General features: G+C 41.6%; 1 protein-coding gene across 2 annotated transcripts in view; it reads left to right on the top strand.

The window, feature by feature from the left end:
- VPS39 (VPS39 subunit of HOPS complex) overlaps positions 1-18,418 on the top strand; it is a 55,134-nt gene that overhangs the window by 14,757 nt on the left and 21,959 nt on the right. The window contains exons 3-14 of one of the 2 annotated variants that reach the window (XM_060261722.1): positions 1,126-1,152; positions 1,539-1,603; positions 2,262-2,304; positions 4,544-4,638; positions 5,514-5,612; positions 9,186-9,278; positions 9,970-10,153; positions 10,562-10,682; positions 10,849-10,969; positions 14,939-15,068; positions 16,111-16,253; positions 17,060-17,203. In XM_060261722.1, the coding sequence (XP_060117705.1) occupies positions 1,126-1,152; positions 1,539-1,603; positions 2,262-2,304; positions 4,544-4,638; positions 5,514-5,612; positions 9,186-9,278; positions 9,970-10,153; positions 10,562-10,682; positions 10,849-10,969; positions 14,939-15,068; positions 16,111-16,253; positions 17,060-17,203 (1,265 nt within the window). The remainder of the gene's footprint in view (positions 1-1,125; positions 1,153-1,538; positions 1,604-2,261; positions 2,305-4,543; positions 4,639-5,513; positions 5,613-9,185; positions 9,279-9,969; positions 10,154-10,561; positions 10,683-10,848; positions 10,970-14,938; positions 15,069-16,110; positions 16,254-17,059; positions 17,204-18,418) is intronic. The other variant, XM_060261723.1, reaches the window with a different exon arrangement.

The raw sequence follows: 18,418 nt of genomic DNA, 5'->3' as shown, positions 1-18,418 counted from the left end.
ATTGGGTATGAAATGTATAGTGTAGTGGTTAAGTGTGTGGACTCTTATCTGGGAGAACCGGGTTTGATTCCCCACTCCTCCACTTGCACCTGCTAGCATGGCCTTGGGTCAGCCATAGCTCTGGCAGAGGTTGTCCTCAAAAGGGCAGCTGCTGTGAGAGCCCTCTCCAGCCCCACCCACCTCACAGGGTGTCTGTTGTGGGGGAGGAAGGTAGAGGAGATTGTGAGCCGCTCTGAGACTCTTTGGAGTGGAGGGCGGGATACAAATCCAATATCATCATCATCATCATATAGGAATATACCTCAGACATATTTTTATCCTGTGTTGAGAAGCCATCACTTTGATGTGATTTAGAAATGGAAGACCAACATCAGTTGCATTTCTGCCCGCAAAATATTGTCATGTTATTGTAAATCAAGATTCAGGGTGAGCTTTTCTAAGCCTACTTGAAATCAGTGTTCGTTTAACATTTTCTGAGGTAAAATAATTGCTACAAAGTGACTTTCCTTCTCACTGTCAATAAAGTGATCTTCAGAAGGCATGTACACATAATAAAATTGCAGTTTACTTTGTACTAAAATCACTAAAAAATGGACTCTTTTTGGTATATGGTAACATGCAGTTTTACATTATGGATTACTTTCATGGATCCCTTCACCAAACTGTATAAATCTATAGCTTACACTTTGAAAAGGTGGATGGGGTGATAACAAGGGAATGGCAAAGACAGGAAAAAAAGTGAAAGAATGTGAGAGACTAGGGTGAATTTATGCAAATACAATTGCACATAATTAAGTTTCATGTTGGTTGAAGGTGGTACTAGTGAATGCAGCTGATGGAAGAGGGCATGTTGAGCACCAGTTGGGTAGCAGTATTCTAATTTCTTCCTTAGAATAGTTACAAAAATTGTGAGGTTGAGGTTGTGTTCATTCCTCTTTTGGAGAACATGATTGTCTCGTTAGAGAGACCTCATTCCTCTAGTTTTGCAGGGAGGCTAAATTCTTTGGGAAACACAAATTAATTTTTTTTGTCACCTTAGCATGTTGGTACCAGACAAATCATGCTGGTTTTGAGTTGTTCTTGTCTCACTTGGTAAATTTCTCCCCCTTTTTGCATCAACGTCAGGAGAGGTTACGACATCAGAAAGTGGCTGTAAGTTTGTATCCATCAACCTCCTTTAAACCCTTGTGGTGAAGTGTTTTTATTTGTGCTTTATAGAGATTGGATTTTCTAGTATTTGGCCTAGCTGAAGGGTGCTGGGTTTTTTTTTTCTCTAGAGTTGATTTTTTTTAAAAAAAAACCCTTTTGTTAAATTAGCTTGTGTGATCACAAGGCTGTGGTCTGGTTTACAGGTGCTGTGATGAGCAGTAGCTCAATTTCTTATAATCCTCAGGTGGACCTGTGAGACTTGCAGCTCCTCTAAACTGATAAAGGAACTTTGCAGAGAATTTTGCTTTTGCTGATTAAAAAAAAGGGGGAAATGCTGGATGTAAATTTGAAAAGTTTGTTTGCTCTAAATTCCCTTTGCTTTTTGGTAGGTTGCAACAGGTTTGAAGTAAAGCTAGAGAAATCACACAAGAACTTCTCAAAGAAGATTCAGCAGGTGGGTGTTGTGGCTTTAGGTAAGATTCTAGTATAGGAAATGTTTCTGTGAAAGGCAGAAGTCATTTGACTGGGATCAGCTGATACTTGTAGTAGTTGTGCGGTTGACCTTGGCTTCTAAGGCGCTCTTGTTACAGTTGTTGCAAGAAAAGCTAGCATTAAAGTAATGTGGAACTTTCCTAGGTGTGGAACAACATGCTTCATGCAACTCAGTTACCCCTCCCTTCTTTTATCAGGTAATGCATTTAGGGGTGGCATCAGATTGAGAAGTAGACTAGTTGCTGGGGGGGGGGGGGTGGAATGAAAAAAATGTTAAGCACTTTCCTTCTAAGCTAGTTGTCCACTCAAATGAATCTCTAAGTGATAGAAGATGTAAGTATCTACTGCTTGGGAGGAAAGAAGGCCTACTACCAAGGATGAAGAAAAGATTCCCTTGAAGAAACACAATGGAACTTTCTGTTTTGTAAATTTCCACCCAGTTATCTCATCACTTCATCACATAGTTTATGGCAGTTAGCATAAAGTCATGTAGATGGATGTAGGTAACCTGCATAGTGATTAGAAGTACCTTGTTTTGATTCTTTGTTTTGGTATGTGAATTCTATTTCTAGCACAGCTTTAACTGTAACATAATTACAATATTATCTATCTCTTTTTAGATTCATGTTGTGTCCCAGTTCAAAATTTTGGTTAGTTTGTTAGGTAAGTAAAATAAGTATTTGAGTTCTGAGCTACTTCTATTCTGAGGTAAGGAGTCATTTAGTCAGCTGTGCATGATTTCCTTGATCTGTTTCACTTATGGTGTCCTTTCTTCCAACATTTGTAGAGCACTTTTGTGCACCCCTGATATAGTTATGTTATTCAGTAATTTCTTTTTAAAAGCTCTTAAAACACTTTTTATCTTCTTACAGATAACTTTGTCTAGTAGTTCATAGCACTTTTTCATCATTTAGCCCACAAACAAGAAGTATCCCCTCTGGCAACAGAACAATTCAGCAGCGATTTTGAGAAACAGTTTAGTGTAGTGGTTAGAGCATAAAACCAGGCTCTGGGGATGCAGATTTGAATCCCTGCTGTACCATGAAACCTTGCTGGGCCAGTTGCACACTCTCAACTTAACCTACCTCACAGAGCGATCAATGTGTGAGGATGAAATGGAAGAGAAGCAAACAGTATTATAAGCTGCTTTGTGTGCCCATTGAGAATAAAAATGTGGTATAGATAAATTTACTAGGGATAGGCATAAACCAGAAAAATGTGGTTTGTTTGTGGTTTGTGGCATGCCCTATTTGCAAACCATGGACCATCAGAAACTTTTCGATGCTTGACAAACTGGTTTGGTTTGTGAAGGTCGTGATGCAGTAGAACACTCCCCTCCAGCTTAAAGACACCAGCTTTTAGGGAATCTCTGACTGAGTGTCTTCTACCTGCCCTTTAGTGAGGACTGGATTTATGGGGTCCAAGTTACACCCCCCCAAAGAAGGTGCTCCCAAGAAAGTGCTTTCTGGGGAAATGACAGTCACAGGTTCAGGAGTGTATAGTCTTGTTTAAGGTGGAGACACCAAACTCACAGCAGATCTCCAGATGACTCTCCTCTACTTGGCCTCCAAGTCTGCCTGTATGTTATATAAGAGGCTGGGAGATTGGGATGGGGAACTGCACCTATGCCATGATTGTGCATTTGGTGGTGCATAAGAGCACTGCATAGGATGTCATCTCCTCCAGAACCACCTTGCACAGGGAAGAGGAGCTCAGCTTCAGCCCTAATGACTGACTGACCCTTTCCCAAATGTTGTGTGTCTTCAAGCCCTTGCAGAACACCACTGACAAGTTGTGCATCCCTACAGTCAGTCTGGGACAAGTCATCCCCCTGATTTGAGGGCTGGACCGGGCACTAGCCTCTGCCCTGAAGCCAGCTGTTCTCCCTTGGGTCAGGGCCGTGGCAGAGAGGTTGCAGGTGGGCATCACCAACGGGTTGCAATAAAGGGGAGTACAAGCTGGCCAGTATAGACTGTGACTCCCAGATAAAAGGTATCATTGCTCTCCTGATTGCAATGGAAGTGTGAGCTCTGCAAAGATTGCAGAGGCTAACATATGTAGCCAGAGGGAACGGTGGGTGGAAGAGGCTGGGAAAAAGGAGCTACAGCTCAGCTCCTCTGCCTCAAAGAGCCCAGCCAGGGAGAAGCCCCACTGCTGGTTGTCAAACAGACAAAAGGGCGTAAAGCTGAGCTGAACATATGTGACTCCTATTTTTTGTTTCCAAGGCTGAAGAATTCCACCCCGGTAACTCTTTTGATTTAATTTCAAACCATTGGTTCTGGTCCGACCTTCTGGGGCAGCAAAACCCCCCAACTTTGTGCCATCCTTTATATGACAGCCCTTTGAGTACTTGAAGGTGGTGATCATATCACCTCTCAGTTGTTTCCTCTCCAGGCTAAACATACCCAGCTCCTTCACCACTTTCCTCATAGGACTTGGTCTCCAGACTCTTCACCATCTTCATTGACCTCCTCTAGACATGTTCCAGCTTGTCTAGATCCTTCTTAAGTTGTGGTACCCAGATTGAATGGTGATGATCTGTCTGGAAATGTAGCCATTTATGAGCAACCACAAGCAGCTCCAAAGTTCATGGGACATTCATGCTGGATGCCCTTCCATGAATATCACTTCAAAAATGAAAAGCACCCAAAATTTGTGATGAATTTTAGTTCATGAGCTGGTTCATGCCCGTTCCATAACTTTACAACAGTTACCTTGGAATCAGCGAAGTCTGCATCATTAAATCTTATCCATAATTTGGCTTTAAGATATCATAATTGTTTATTTACATATATAAAACATTTGTCTCTTTCTAACTTTGAAAGTGGTTTGAGAAAGGTGGAGGAATTTCAGCTTTATTCTTTATGGTGCAACAATAATTTAGCTATCTTTTCCCAAACAGAAAACAGCATTTATGTTCATGATCTATTGACGTTTCAGCAGATCACAACAGTTCCCAAAGCTAAGGGAGCAACTCTCTTCACCTGTGACCTGCAGGCAAGTACAAGAGGGGGACCTGAGTATATTTTTTCCAGTCCCAGAAGGGGGGCCTGACTTTGTCAGCTGTGTGAGAACTTAGTCATATGAAATGAAAATGAAGGGTAATTTGCTGAGAAGATGTAGGTTGTAAATTAGATCTGACAACAACACATTGGGAATAGGTTTTACAATGAATGAGAGTTATACTGCTTGCCATTAATGACTGGTTCTACAGTGGGATGGGAATAGTTGAATCAATCCTGGGCTGCAAAATAAATAAATAAATAATCACACCACAATTAAAATGTTGAGATTCAGCCCAGCCAGGTATCAAAACATCTGGCACATTTGCATTCCTGACTGATCTCTGTATAGGGCAATGAAGTCGACCTTGGTATCCAAGGAAGAAGCACTAAAAGCAGACTGGAATAGGTGCTTTCTATTGCGTTTTGTGGCCTAGCTGTTTTTCTCTTGGTTATATATTAGCCTACATGGGGTGCCAATTTGTTGCCAGTTGATGAGACAGGAAGACACTTCTTGAGGGGTCTTTTTGATTATGTGTTGTGCTGTTATGGGTATATGGTATGTGCTACCACTAGCTGTTGCAACTCAGGTTTACTATATATTGGGGACTTAAACAGATGCAGTGCAGACCTGGAAGAAACACTGGTGCCATGTCTTGGCCTGCTACTTCTCAACTCTTTGCAAAACAATCCCAATTCCAATTTCTGAAAACACTGAATGTTAGACTCTGAGTAAAGTAGGCAAAATAATATAATATGAAGACTGGTAACTGGATTTGGGTTTTTAGGGTGCTATGTTTGTAGTATTTTGGCTGTGAGTACAGTCAGCCTTCCATGATTGATACCTTAGAATCTGTTTCATTTTCACAGCATTCTGATACAGGGGAAGAAGTCCTGAGGATGTGCGTAGCAGTGAAAAGGAAGCTACAGCTCTATTATTGGAAAGATAGAGACTTCCATGAACTTCAGGTGAGTTTAGTCCCTTGACATAAGAAGAAACTTTTCTTTGTTACTTGGTTTTCAATACTAGCTGATCTTAGCTTCAGTTTTAGAATTATGTAGCCTGCACATCTAAGGTAATTCAGGTTTGGCTATAAGTTAGGCTAATGTCAGGTAGCAACCACAGAAATCAGTTGTTCCTTATTTATTTATTTATTTATTTATTTATTTTTTATTACAATATTTCTATCCCACCCTTTCATTTCATAAAATTGCCAAGGCAGTGACCAGCAGTCAATTAAAACAAACAATATTAGTTAAAAATATGAGCAAAAAAGACAAAACACAGTAACACATAAGCCAGGAAAGTCACAAGAAGAGGCAGAAACCAACAAGACGAAAGACAGAAGCATCAAGGGAGTCTTAGCTAGTCCATAGTCAAAAGCAACATCGCCTGATTCCTAAATGCATAAGCAAAAGAGTTCCGTTGTCTTGACACTGATGTTAAGAAAACCCAGTGCCATTTAGCCACATACTGTATTTCCTATGTAGTGGAGAAACAAGGGTCTCCAAGGAAAGATCTTACTGTACCAGGTAGGTATGTTTGAGAGTAAGTTGGTGCATAAGAGAATTTCATAGATTACAACAAAGCTTTTGATTGTGTTGATCATGAAAAGCTATGGCTGGTTTTAAAGAAATGGGTGTGCCACAACATTTGATTGTTTTGATGCACAATCCATACTCTGAACAAGAGGCTACTGCTAGGACAAAATATGGAGAAACAGAATGGTTTTCAGTTAACAAAAGGGTCAGACACATGTATTTTATCTCCCAATCTGTTCAATCTGAATGCAGAACATATATGAAAAACTGGATTAGATTTCAATGAAGATGGAATGGAAATAGGTATGCAGATGGCAAAATACTGACAGAAAATAGTGAAGACTTGAAACCACTCCTGCTGAAGGTTAAAGCAGAAATTGTCAAAGCAGGATTACAGGTGAACATCAGAAGTAATTACCACTGAGGAATTACACATCTTTAAGGTTGATGATGAAGAAACTGAAATTGTTCAGAATGTTCTGTTCTTTGGCTGAATCATCAACCAAAAGACTGCAACCAAGAAATCAGAAGGAGATTGATACTAGAAGGGCAACCATGAAGGAGCTGGAAAAAATCCTTAAGTATAAGGATGTATCACCTGGTGATTAAGGTCAAGCTAATTCATCATGTGGTATTCTCCATTACTATGTATGGGTGTGAAAGTTGGACAATGAAGAAAACTGATAGAAAGTATATTCATTTGAAGTGTTGTGTTAGAAGAGAGTTTTACGGATACCATGGAGTGCCAAAAAGACAAATAAGTGGGTTCTAGATCAAGAAGATAAGATATTGGATTTATATTCCATGCTATACTTTGAATCTCAGAGTCTCAGAGCCGTCACAGTTTCTTTTAACCTTCCACCCCCCCCCAAACAACAGACACCCTGTGAGGTAGGTGGGGCTGAGAGAGCTCTTCACAGCAGCTGCCCTTTCAAGGACAACTCCTACAAGAGCTATGGCTGACCCAAGGCCATTCCAGCAGCTGCAAGTGGAGGAGTGGGGAATCAAACCCATTTCTCCCCAGATAAGAGTCCATGCACTTAACCACTACACCAAACTGGCTCAAATCAAGCCTGAACTCTCCCTAGAGGCTAAATGACTAAACTGAGGCTATTGTACTTTGGTCACATTATGGGAAGACAAGGGCCACTGGAAAAGACAGTAATGCTAGTGTGGCACAAAGGCAGAAGAGGAGCCTCCAGTTAGTGGGTGAAAGGCAGCTGCTGCTCCAGGAGAGGTACCTTGTGAGAAGACAGTGCAGCCCTATGCAAACCCAGCAGAGCAAGGCAAAGCTGGCAAAACATAAGAAGAGTCTTCCTGGATCAGACCAGTGGTCCATCTAGTCCAGCATCCTGTCTCACACAGTGGCCAACCAGTTCCTCTGGATGCCAACAACAAGGCATAGAGGCCAAAGCCTGCCTTTGATTCAGAAGATTAGTGCCTCTGAATGTGGAGGTTTCCCTCAGCTGCCATGGCTAGTAGCAGAAACAGGCAGGTGAAGGGAACTGTGCTTGTGAGGAAGCCTGTGTGGACTTTGTTGTATCCAATAAAGAGGCAGTTAAGGAACACCATTGTGTCTGGTGAGTCTCCTGCCAAAGGAAGTCAGTTATGAAGCCCCACTGCAACCTGGGATGGCTACAGCTAGGAAAAGTTGAAGGCAGCGGGAAAAGAAGAAGATCCAATGTGAAACGGATTGACTCAAAGAAGTCATAGCCCTCAGTTTGCAAAACCCAAACAAGGCTGTTAACAATAGGACATTTTTGGAGGTAATTAATTCAAAGGGTTATAATGTCAAAAGTGATTTGACAGTACTTAACACACTCAGGCTATCCTTGAGATATCTTGGGTCTGGGAGTAGCACTTTAAAGAAGTATAGCTTACAAGCCAGTCTAAGCTAGTGATACGTATTCCTTGGTACCTCTGCTTGTACATCCAGATACAGTGGTTGTTCAAAGAGCATATCCAGGCTATTCTGAAGCTTGATGGGGAGTGTGATCCCATCTATCTCAGGCTGTATACCTATAACAAATACTTCTGTCTTGTCTAGACTAAGCTTTGGTATATTCTGGAGCTATATGTAGCTATATGAGGTATGCCTTATAGTTAAGTGTTCAAGTCACAATCTTGAGAACCAGGAATAGATTTAGAAGCATTGCTGTAAATACTCAGTCACATCCAGAAAAGAACCTGGGAGTGTATTTTAATTCCACTTCTCCAAACAGTCTAACCACATTCTCATACTTTGTCTTGAGGCTACTAGTTATTACTCTTTTAATGAAGGTCTTGTGTATCTTTCAACAAGAAAAGAATGAAACTATCTAGTCTTTTGCTCATGATTTTTTCTTGCAGGATTCTTATGGATATTGCTTTTCCATTAATCTTTCTCATTTGTAGAGGGGAAAATGTTAGAACTGGCCATTAGAAAATAGCTTAAGAATCTTAAATGTTCATTTTCTGTTTTATTTAAAGAGCAGATATCAAATGGCACTATGTTTAATTTCTGCTTAATCAATCACACCTTTATTGGTATAACCAAAAGAGACATACAGAGACTTGTCAGCCAATCAATAATAAAATATATCGGTTCAAAGCATAAAAGGCTAAAATAAGACTATGAATCAAAATAAAACCTGCTTAGAATAATTGTTGACAATTTCAGCCAAGAATTTGGCAGTAGCTCTTGTGATATCAGTTATGTTGTCATTTAGTAGGAAATGGCAATCAGTCCTGTTTTCTTGATTATTGGTAAGGCAAGACTATCTAACAGAACCTTCTGGAGATTAGTATACAGTTGGAAGTTTAATATGATATGCTGGATGGAATCAGGTGACCTAATTTCTGTTATCAGGTTGCTTTGCGAGAAATGATTGAGATGGCAGTGTGGGTAAGGGATGCTGCCATGTGAATGTTCTAAGTCTGGAGGACAAGCTACCACACTGAAGTTCAGTGCTGAAAATCTTGGTGACAGTCAACTAGGCTTTTCCTCTCTTTGTTCTGCAGGGAGATTTAAGTGTGCCAGATGTTCCCAAGTCAATGGCATGGTGTAAAAATTCCATCTGTGTGGGTTTCAAGAGGGACTACTATATAATAAGGGTAAGAACGAGATTTTTAACTAATCAAGAAAAAGAAGTTTGTTTTTTTTTTGAAAACTTAGTGGAGGTGGGAGGGGAGAGCTACAGCGTGAGTTACTGATATGCAGTTTGGTATGATGATCTGGATGGCCAGGCTAGCCTGATCTCATTAGATCTAGCAAGCTAAGCAGGGTCAGTTGTGGTTAGTACTTGGATGGGAAACCACCAAAGAAGTCCAGGGTTGCTGTGTAAAGGCAGGCTATGGCAAACCATCTCTGTTCATCTGCTATAAGTTGGCTGTGCCTTAATGGCACTTTCCACATGATGGCTTTATTATAGTCCTTGTAAGTTATTCATGATTGGGTGTTCTTAGAAAGCACACAGGAGGTTTTTTTTAGCTTGTAAGAACATCAGAAGAACTCTGCTGCATCAGCAAACTATTCCAGCATCCTGTTACCTGCAGTGGCCAACCAGATTCCCCTGGGAAGTCCACCAGCAGGGTAAGAAGGTTGTTGTCACCCAACATATGGCATTTAGTAACATGCTTCTCCCGAACACAGAGGGTCGCTTTAGCTTCCACTTCTAAAAGCTATAGTCAAGTAATCTTGGTGCATGATATTGGGGTGAGGACACACATTTTGCAGTATCAAAGGCTGTTCTGTGGCAGTGATTTGTTTAGCTGGTATGATGGATTGTGATTTTTCTTCTCACAGGTGGATGGAAAAGGCTCCATCAAAGAACTCTTCCCCACAGGAAAGCAGCTTGAGCCACTGGTAGCCCCTTTGGCAGGTGGCAAAGTTGCTGTAGGCCAAGATGATCTAACTGTTGTGCTAAATGAAGAAGGGACATGTACACAGAAATGTGCCTTGAACTGGACTGATATCCCAATAGCTATGGGTAAATACCTAGTTCTTTGTCATCATTTAATCCAGTGGTAACTGCTGTCCCCCATAGTGATTTCACATGAGTCAAGCAAATTAAATTGACTTGATAAATGTTGGCATTGACTTCACATTGTTCTGTGTGACAGACAATATGAAAACGTGACTGACATTAACTTCCATTATGAATGGTGTAGCTTAATTTTGCCTTCTGTGCTTTGGTTTTCCTTTAATTAAAGTGGACATTAAACTATTTTAGTGAAGTTCTTTTTGCACACAATCAAAAGGCTTAAAAGTATAAAACAAATAAGCACCGTAATAGCTAAGATAATTTTATAGAAGTAGTTTACCATTTCTGAAGATATATACAAGAACATTGATTTTGTACCATAGACTATTGCTGACTATTGCATTTCTAAAACAGAGCATCAACCTCCATATATTGTGGCAGTACTGCCAAGGTACGTAGAGATCCGTACTTATGAGCCCCGTCTCCTAGTGCAGAGTATTGAGCTGCAGAGGCCACGATTCATTACTTCAGGAGGGTATGAATGTTTCAGTTGTCTTTCTTTTTCTCTTGATTAACTGTTGTTGTGTATGCATTTCTATACTGAATCAGCAATGTTTTACTTATTTTAAAGTATTTGGAAAATATACATCTTCTGTTTTATTATGAAATGTTGCTAACTGGTCTTTTTTTGGGTTTTTTAGTGCAAATATTGTGTATGTGGCCAGCAATCATTTCGTTTGGCGACTTATTCCAGTTTCTATTGCAACCCAGATTCAGCAGCTTCTTCAAGATAAGCAATTCGAATTGGCTCTGCAGTTGGCAGTAAGTGGTGGGTTGAAGACTATCTGTCTATATTGATTGCTTACCTCTGTAAAGTGCTGCTGTGTAAAAGCTGTCTCTGAACACTATTTTAAACCCATCAGTTTAAAGCCTGTATCATTTGGCCCTTTAGGTTAGGGGTGTCGAGGACAGGATCTGACATAAAAGAGACCTTGTTGGGCTGGACCATGTCTGGTTGGGCCAAGACATGTCGGGCTGGGCTATGTGTGTACCTATTTAAGATTAAGTAGCAGAGAGATAAATTTTATAAAAAACACAAACACAAATATATTTTTTTAAAAACTTAAAACATGCTTAAAACGTTAGCAATCATTGATCTTAAAGGTGCTTTTTTTTGTATTTCTCCAATGGGATCTAGGGAACTGGGCAAAGGAAGCTCTGACTTCTTCCTTCCCCAGGGACTTGAGGGGGGAGGAGCCTCAGTCAATAGAAGGATGAGAATCTTGGCTCAGTAGTTCTGTTGTGCAATTGAGAGAGCCTGGCGAAGCAAGCTATTCCCCTCCCTTCCTCCCCAAGGAAGGAGCCTCAGCCAATGAAGACAATTGAGGTTTTGCTTTGCAGCTCCTGTGCAATTGAGCAAGCCTTGCAAAGCAAGCTGTTATGCAGAAGGAAGCAAGATATAGAGAGAAGGAAGCAGATGACAGCCAGTTGCTCGGGGGCCTGATTTGGCCCCTGAACTGCATGTTTTACACCCCTGCTTTAGGAGTTACATACATCTAGATTTTACTTTCATCATAATGACTTTGAAAATTTGGTTCTGGATTCTGTTACTGAACTTGTTAGTGTGCCTTCTTCTTTGTGGTCTTAATTTCAGGATTGTGTTACAATATTGTTTTATACAAAGTTTATTTTGTAGAAAGAGAAGAGTATTGTTACTCTTCTTGGCTACTCAGTGGCATTTAGATGTTCTGTAACATTGGTATAAATACAACTTGTGTTCTGACACTGTCAGTTGCTACATTTCCATGTTTAATGCTCTGAATCCCTAACGATCAAGTGCAGTTTCATTACTTTTACGTGGATTCCATTTAATTGGCATATTTTTAACATTACATGGGTAACTTTTTTGATGCATTAACTATGAAATTAGGGATGGCCATGAAACTGAAAAAGACAGTTCATTTTGGGGGTCAGGGTGGCTGCTGAATTGTGCCAGAGGGGCCCCACCAAAACTGAACCAGTCCTTGGTTCCACAGCTTGCTGTGGCCCAGAGAAAGGGGATGAGGATTGCCTGGAAAAGGCTTCCCTTTCCTCTTTCTCCTGTTGTGGCTTTCCATGGCTGGGAGAAAGGGGATGGTTATCGCCCTAGGAGGGACTCCCTTCCACTTTTCTTCAATCTGCAGCTTGTCCTGGCCAGGAGAAAGGGGGAGGGGAATCACCTGAAAGGGACTCCCTTCTACTTTTCTCCTGGCCAAGACTTGTCCTGGCCAGGAGAAAGGGAAACAGGGTTGCAGGGGAAGGTGTTTCCCATCTCCCTCTCTCCTGGCTATGCAGCCAGGAGAAAGGAGAGTGGAATCACCTGGGAATAGACTTCCCATCTCTGTGTCCTCCTCACAAGGAGAAAGGGGGGGTGGGCTTGCCTGGAAAGGTGCTTCTCATTTCCCTATCCTGGTCACACAGCCAGGAGAAAGGGCAATGGGATTGCTGGGGAAGAGGTTTCCCATTTCCACTCTCTCCTGACTGCACAGCTGTCCCTGCCAGCTCCACAGTCTTGGGATCTCTCTTGCAGCCCCTTTAAACTGTCCAGAAGGATACAAAGAATGAGAGTAGTCACAATACAAGACTATCAAATAGAAACCATTAGATATTTGTGACAAATCACTAAGTACAACTCTATACAACAATATTTTATATTCAAACCAATATTTTGTGTTACAAACTTTGTAAATTCAATAAAGATAAACAATGCAGTGCTGAAGCAGAGCCCTTCAATGTGTTCTTGTAGAAAACATATATTCACAAAAAGCAAAAGTCACAAAAGTGTGTGACATGGGATGAAAACTTTTCAACAGAGAATCAGTGTCTTCTCAATTTAATGTCCCATGCCAAAGGAGTACAAATCCCTTGTAGAGTGTCAATCCCTTGCAACAATCTGTTTCATGTAATATTTCTTCTGGAAAGGGATTATCCACTATACTTAAACACAAAATTGAAATCTCTTAGATTTATGGCAATTCAAACTGGGACTCAAGATCTCTGAATTTTTCTATAAAGGCATTGGATCACCGGGCTCCCTGTCATAGCCCCTTTAAAACCAGTTGAGCCATTGAGTCCAAAACAGCTGGGACTGTGCGGAGGTGATTCTCTCTGCCAGCAGGGAAATCCACTTTCTTCTCAGCAGCCAGGAGAAAGGTGGAAGGGAAAGCCTCCCCCGTTTTCTCTTAGGAGATTCTCCCCCCCCCCCCGCTTTTCCTTGGTCACATGGCCAAGAGAGAGGATAGTGGGATGCCTCTTCCCCAGTGATTCTGTTTTCCTTTTTCCTTGCTTGTGCATCCAGGAGAGAAGGAGATGGGATACTTCTTCCTTGGTAATCACATCTCCCTTGCTCATGGATGGTGCAGCTCATTTAAAGGGGCTATACCAGGGATTCAGAGGCAGCTGCCAGCTGGTTCCCTGGCATAGCCGCTTTGAATGGAGAGGGCAAAGCAAGCGCTGGGATCGCTCCCTCCCCCCCTCCGATCCCAGCGCTTGCTTTAAACATCACAGCTGAAGGCAGGCACACAGGGAAGTAGGAAGCACGCTGCCCTCGCCACAGCCGGCGCTCACAAAGCGCTGCGTTTGCGGAGGGGGCGGGTGCTTCCTACTTGCCTGTGTTCCTGCCTTCAGCTGTGATATTTGAAGCAAGCGCTGGGATCGGAGGGGGGGAGGGAGTGATCCCAGCGCTTGCTTTAAACATCACAGCTGAAGGCAGGGACACAGGCAAGTAGGAAGCATGCTGCCCCCTCCGCAGCCGGCGCTTGCAAAGCGCTGGGGCCACATGGAGCGATCATAGCGCTTGCCTGGAGAAGATGGAGCCAGGCAAGCAGGCGTGGGGGAAGCGCTGGATCGGAGGAAGAGGCAGCGGATCGCCCCCCAGGAGGAAGGTGCGTCCTATCCTCCGGAGCGCCTTATGGTGCGAAAAATACGGTATTTACTCAAAAGGAAAATGACTCCCAATGTTATATGCACCAAAAAAACAAAACAAACCCTGTACATAACTAACTTTTATGCAAAATAAGATAACTTTGTCTTTTTTTATGGCATACCTAGTGTGGGAAAGCCTGGTCTTGCATTTGGGTGAATACTACATGTTTCTGATTAATACAGGCCAATAGTACAGAAATACAGTAAGGAGTGGATATTAAGTGGAGGTTAGAGTTACATTCTATATTCTTCCCAATGTAATTTGTGTAGTTAATGTACAGGATACAAAAAACTCACGTTTGAGCATTGTATTCAAAGCTTTAAGGGTTCTTCATTCTGTTTCAAATTAGAGGTATTTTGCAATTCCAAAGATGTTGAATAGGCCACAAATATACTCTGTGAGCCATTTATTTTGATGATTTTGTACAAGAGTCATGTCAGTATTTTCTCCTGTGTAACTTAACCTTCACAATTGTACTAAAAATTGCTTTTGAATATTGTTTTTCTGCTTTTCTTACTTGTATCAATAAGTGAATGTGATTATTTAGACAAATACGCTACTCAGATTTCAACTGCTCCTGTAGTAGTTGCACTTGGTACCTATAGAGAATGATGTGTGTCTTGTGATATATACTTCCCTTGCTTTTTTTGGCTACTCTGTCCACTTTTTGCTAGTTCTGGCTAGTGTGGTAAAAAAAAATGCCACTTTCAAGAGCCATATTTGTGCTCATTTTAATCAAACTATCTTATTTTTATTTAAAAATTCCCTGTTACTGTTTCTTAAATTGCATTTGAGCAAAATATTTTTCCTATCTTTATACTTGCTAGGATATGAAAGACGACTCTGATAATGAAAAGCAACAACAGATCCATCATATTAAGAATCTCTATGCCTTCAATCTCTTTTGCCAAAAACGCTTTGATGAATCTATGCAGGTCTTTGCTAAGCTTGGGACAGGTAACTTACTTGGACTTAAAGGAGAATGGGCATGGGAAACCTCTGAAGTCTGAAGTATATAAACTAGACTCTCAGAATTCCAGGACTAACTATTTGTATTGAAGTTTAAAAAGTAGAATTGCTGGCTGGTAAAGTATAACGTTTCATTGTAAACCAAGTTGCGAGAGCAGCCAGTTCATGATCAGCTGGGGCGGCAGAAGCTGACATCTCTGCACCAACCTAGCTGATCCTCCCTTGCCAACAGTCTTGGCTGGGGCTCTGCTGGGCAGCCTGGTTCAAGCCAGACTGCCCAACAGAGCCTGCAAAGGAGCTGATCCTGCAGGGAGATCTCATCGAAAAAAAGCAACCCCCCCCCCCCCAGTTTTTTCAGGATGAGCCACATTGATACCCAAATGCAGATCTCTGAGCAGTATTCTACTTAATAAATACCTCCCCCCTCCCCCCCCAAAAAAATACTAATAAAGTATTTTCTGGCTATTTATTCAGTTTGCTTTATACCAAACGCATAACTTTATGCCTGACTACTCAGTCCACGTATAGATCTCAAATTCCTGACTGAGCTATAGACAGTTAGCTGGTCAGGAGAAGAGGGGTGTGGGAGACAGACCATGCACACTGCCCCATCCCTGACTCAAGCCACTAGTAGGAGGAAGGGTGCAGCTTGAGTGATGGCATGCTTCCCCTTACAACAGGAGCAAGGGAGCACATCAGGCAGGCCCTGTCACATGCATACAGATTCTTCTCTGCTTGGGCAAAAATGGTGAGAAAGGAGAAGAACAGCTCTTTTACAATCATAACTAATTATTACAACAGAAAAATTAATGATCCTCTGTGAAGCGTAAGTTCAATCAGTAGAACACTATGTGATACTTACTGTTTTGTAATTGGAATCGTGCTTATATTGAGCTTCTGCAGACACATCTGTAGACTTAGAGGGGTTTATATTCATGGTATATGTTAGAAAGCCTTGCAGATTGCACAGTCAAAACTAGTTATGTTTTTGCAGTTCTACAAGTGTTGGGTTAACGTGTGTTTTGTTTAGATCCCACCCATGTGATGGGTCTCTATCCTGAATTGTTGCCTAGCGATTACAAGAAGCAGCTCCAGTATCCCAATCCTGTGCCTATACTCTCTCCGGCAGAACTGGAGAAAGCACATTTGGCACTTATAGACTACTTAACTCAGGTAAGAATTCAACACTTAATGATGGACATCCTGCTCTTGTTAGTGGCTGTTTGTGAACAACATGCCACAGCCTAGTAATAAACTGTATCTTACCATCTCCTGGACTTACTTTATATATGTTAGGTGAGCCAATATCTGGGGAGCTTTGATCTGATGAGGTATCAAAATAGTCATATAGAACTGACATCCTTTTTAAAGAAAACTCACTACCTTGGTTGCTAGTTTGGTGAGCCAGTTTGGTGTAGTGGTTAAGTGTGCGGACTCTTATCTGGGAGAACCGGGTTTGATTCCCCACTCCTCCAGTTGCACCTGCTGAAATGGCCTTGGGTCAGCCATAGCTCTGGCAGAGGTTGTCCTTGAAAGGGCAGCTATTGTGAGAGCCCTCTCCAGCCCCACCCACCTCACAGGGTGTCTGTTGTGGGGGAGGAAGATAAAGGAGATTGTGAGCCGCTCTGAGACTCTTCGGAGTGGAGGGCGGGATATAAATCCAATATCTTCTTCTTCTTCTTCTACCTCATCTGTTTGCTAGCTTTGCTGCTGCTGTTTGTACAGCATAAAAGACAAATTGCATCTCCTAAGGAGTTTATAATCTTCATTTGAAAGTAGGAAGTGATAATAAAAAGGGAGGAGAGGGGGCAAGGCTGACAAACTAATATAAAGAAATGGGAAAGACTAGGGGAATGAGGAGTGGATAAGCAAATGCATTTGAGTAACAAGGCTGCAGTAGCCCCCCCCCCCCTTTTCTGGGTCTGTATAGGAGAGGTTTAGCATTTGCTTCTCTTGCCTTTGACTCTTAATTTCTTCAGAAAAGAAGTCAGTTGGTGAAGAAACTGAATGACTCAGATCATCAGTCCAGCACTTCTCCCCTCATGGATGGCATCCCCACCATCAAATCCAAGAAGAAACTGCTGCAGATCATTGACACAACCTTGTTGAAATGTTATCTTCACGTGAGTGCTCCACTTCTGATAGATGGGTTTCTGCTGCATGTCATGCATCAGGCATAGTATCAAAAATTTCAGTTGAGTTTAAAGCCCTTTGTGAGTTTAGAGACTAAGGTAGCAACTGAAGTTGTCTTAGAAGGGTTGCCTTTGTGGTTGATCCAAACATATATTTCTTTGTCATGGAAAAAAGGGGATAAACTAATTCTGTACATTTTGAGGAAGAAACTAGTGGTAGATGTTATTGATTAACTAATCCTTTTACGGTGTCAACTTGAAACTGTTAACTTCCTCTTCCCACATCTCCAGAGCATTTGTACTTTGTAAAATTTCCTTTTAAATTAATAAGACAGCTAATGAACAGATAAATACTTTCATGCAACACTTTTAAATAATAATAATAATTAGAAAGCAGGCAGGCACCCTGAAGTATGTGGGGGTTGGATAAGAGGAGGAGGAAAGTGGCCCAACTTTCAACTAGTTTATGCATTTTTGGCCTCCTCTAAGCCAAGAGGAAGCCAGGCTCACTCACAGTACCTTCAGATCTTATTTTAAATGTCCCTGAGTAAAGATAATGCCAGAGCGGTAGTCTTGTCAGTCTATTGCAGCAAAAATAAGCAGGAGTCTTCTGGCACTTTTAAGAATTAGCAAAATTTTATACCAGCATACATTTATTGATGCGCCTGTGCTTAGTGAGGGTGGTCTCTAGTGACGCAAAGAATGAAGGCTTGCACACAGCAGTGATAAAACCACTATATACAATTTATTTACACCTCCACTCTCCAAACCGACAGAATGCTCCGCTGCAACTCCACCTTACATATCCCACACACAGTAAAGTGTCTTTGTACATTTATACAAACCATCCACCCAGGTAACCAATCAGCTTGCTGCTGAGTCATGCTGACATTGTCCAGGCTGATGCAATCTGGCAACCAGCCACCTTCTGTCACTTAGATGATCTACCTGGCAGTTCTGTTACTTTCACTTTTCCCAGCATGTGCACAGAAACTGCTTGGCTTTGATTATAATGACAACGTTATGCTGGGCTTTAGTACACTTTGTCAAATGCTTCAGTAGTGGGCCCTGTCCCACAGAAGGTTCATACTGAAATAAAGTATTGTTAGTCTTCAAGGTGCCACAAAACTCTGCCAATTTTAATTGAAATAGACACCTGTACTTTGCAGTTTATTTTATAAATTTTAACTGCCCATATCTCAGTGG

Source organism: Heteronotia binoei, chromosome 21, assembly GCF_032191835.1.
Source record: "Heteronotia binoei isolate CCM8104 ecotype False Entrance Well chromosome 21, APGP_CSIRO_Hbin_v1, whole genome shotgun sequence".
NCBI classification, from domain to species: domain Eukaryota; kingdom Metazoa; phylum Chordata; class Lepidosauria; order Squamata; family Gekkonidae; genus Heteronotia; species Heteronotia binoei.
Note: the sequence above shows the minus strand (reverse complement) of the source record. Positions and strands in the feature narration are given on the sequence as shown.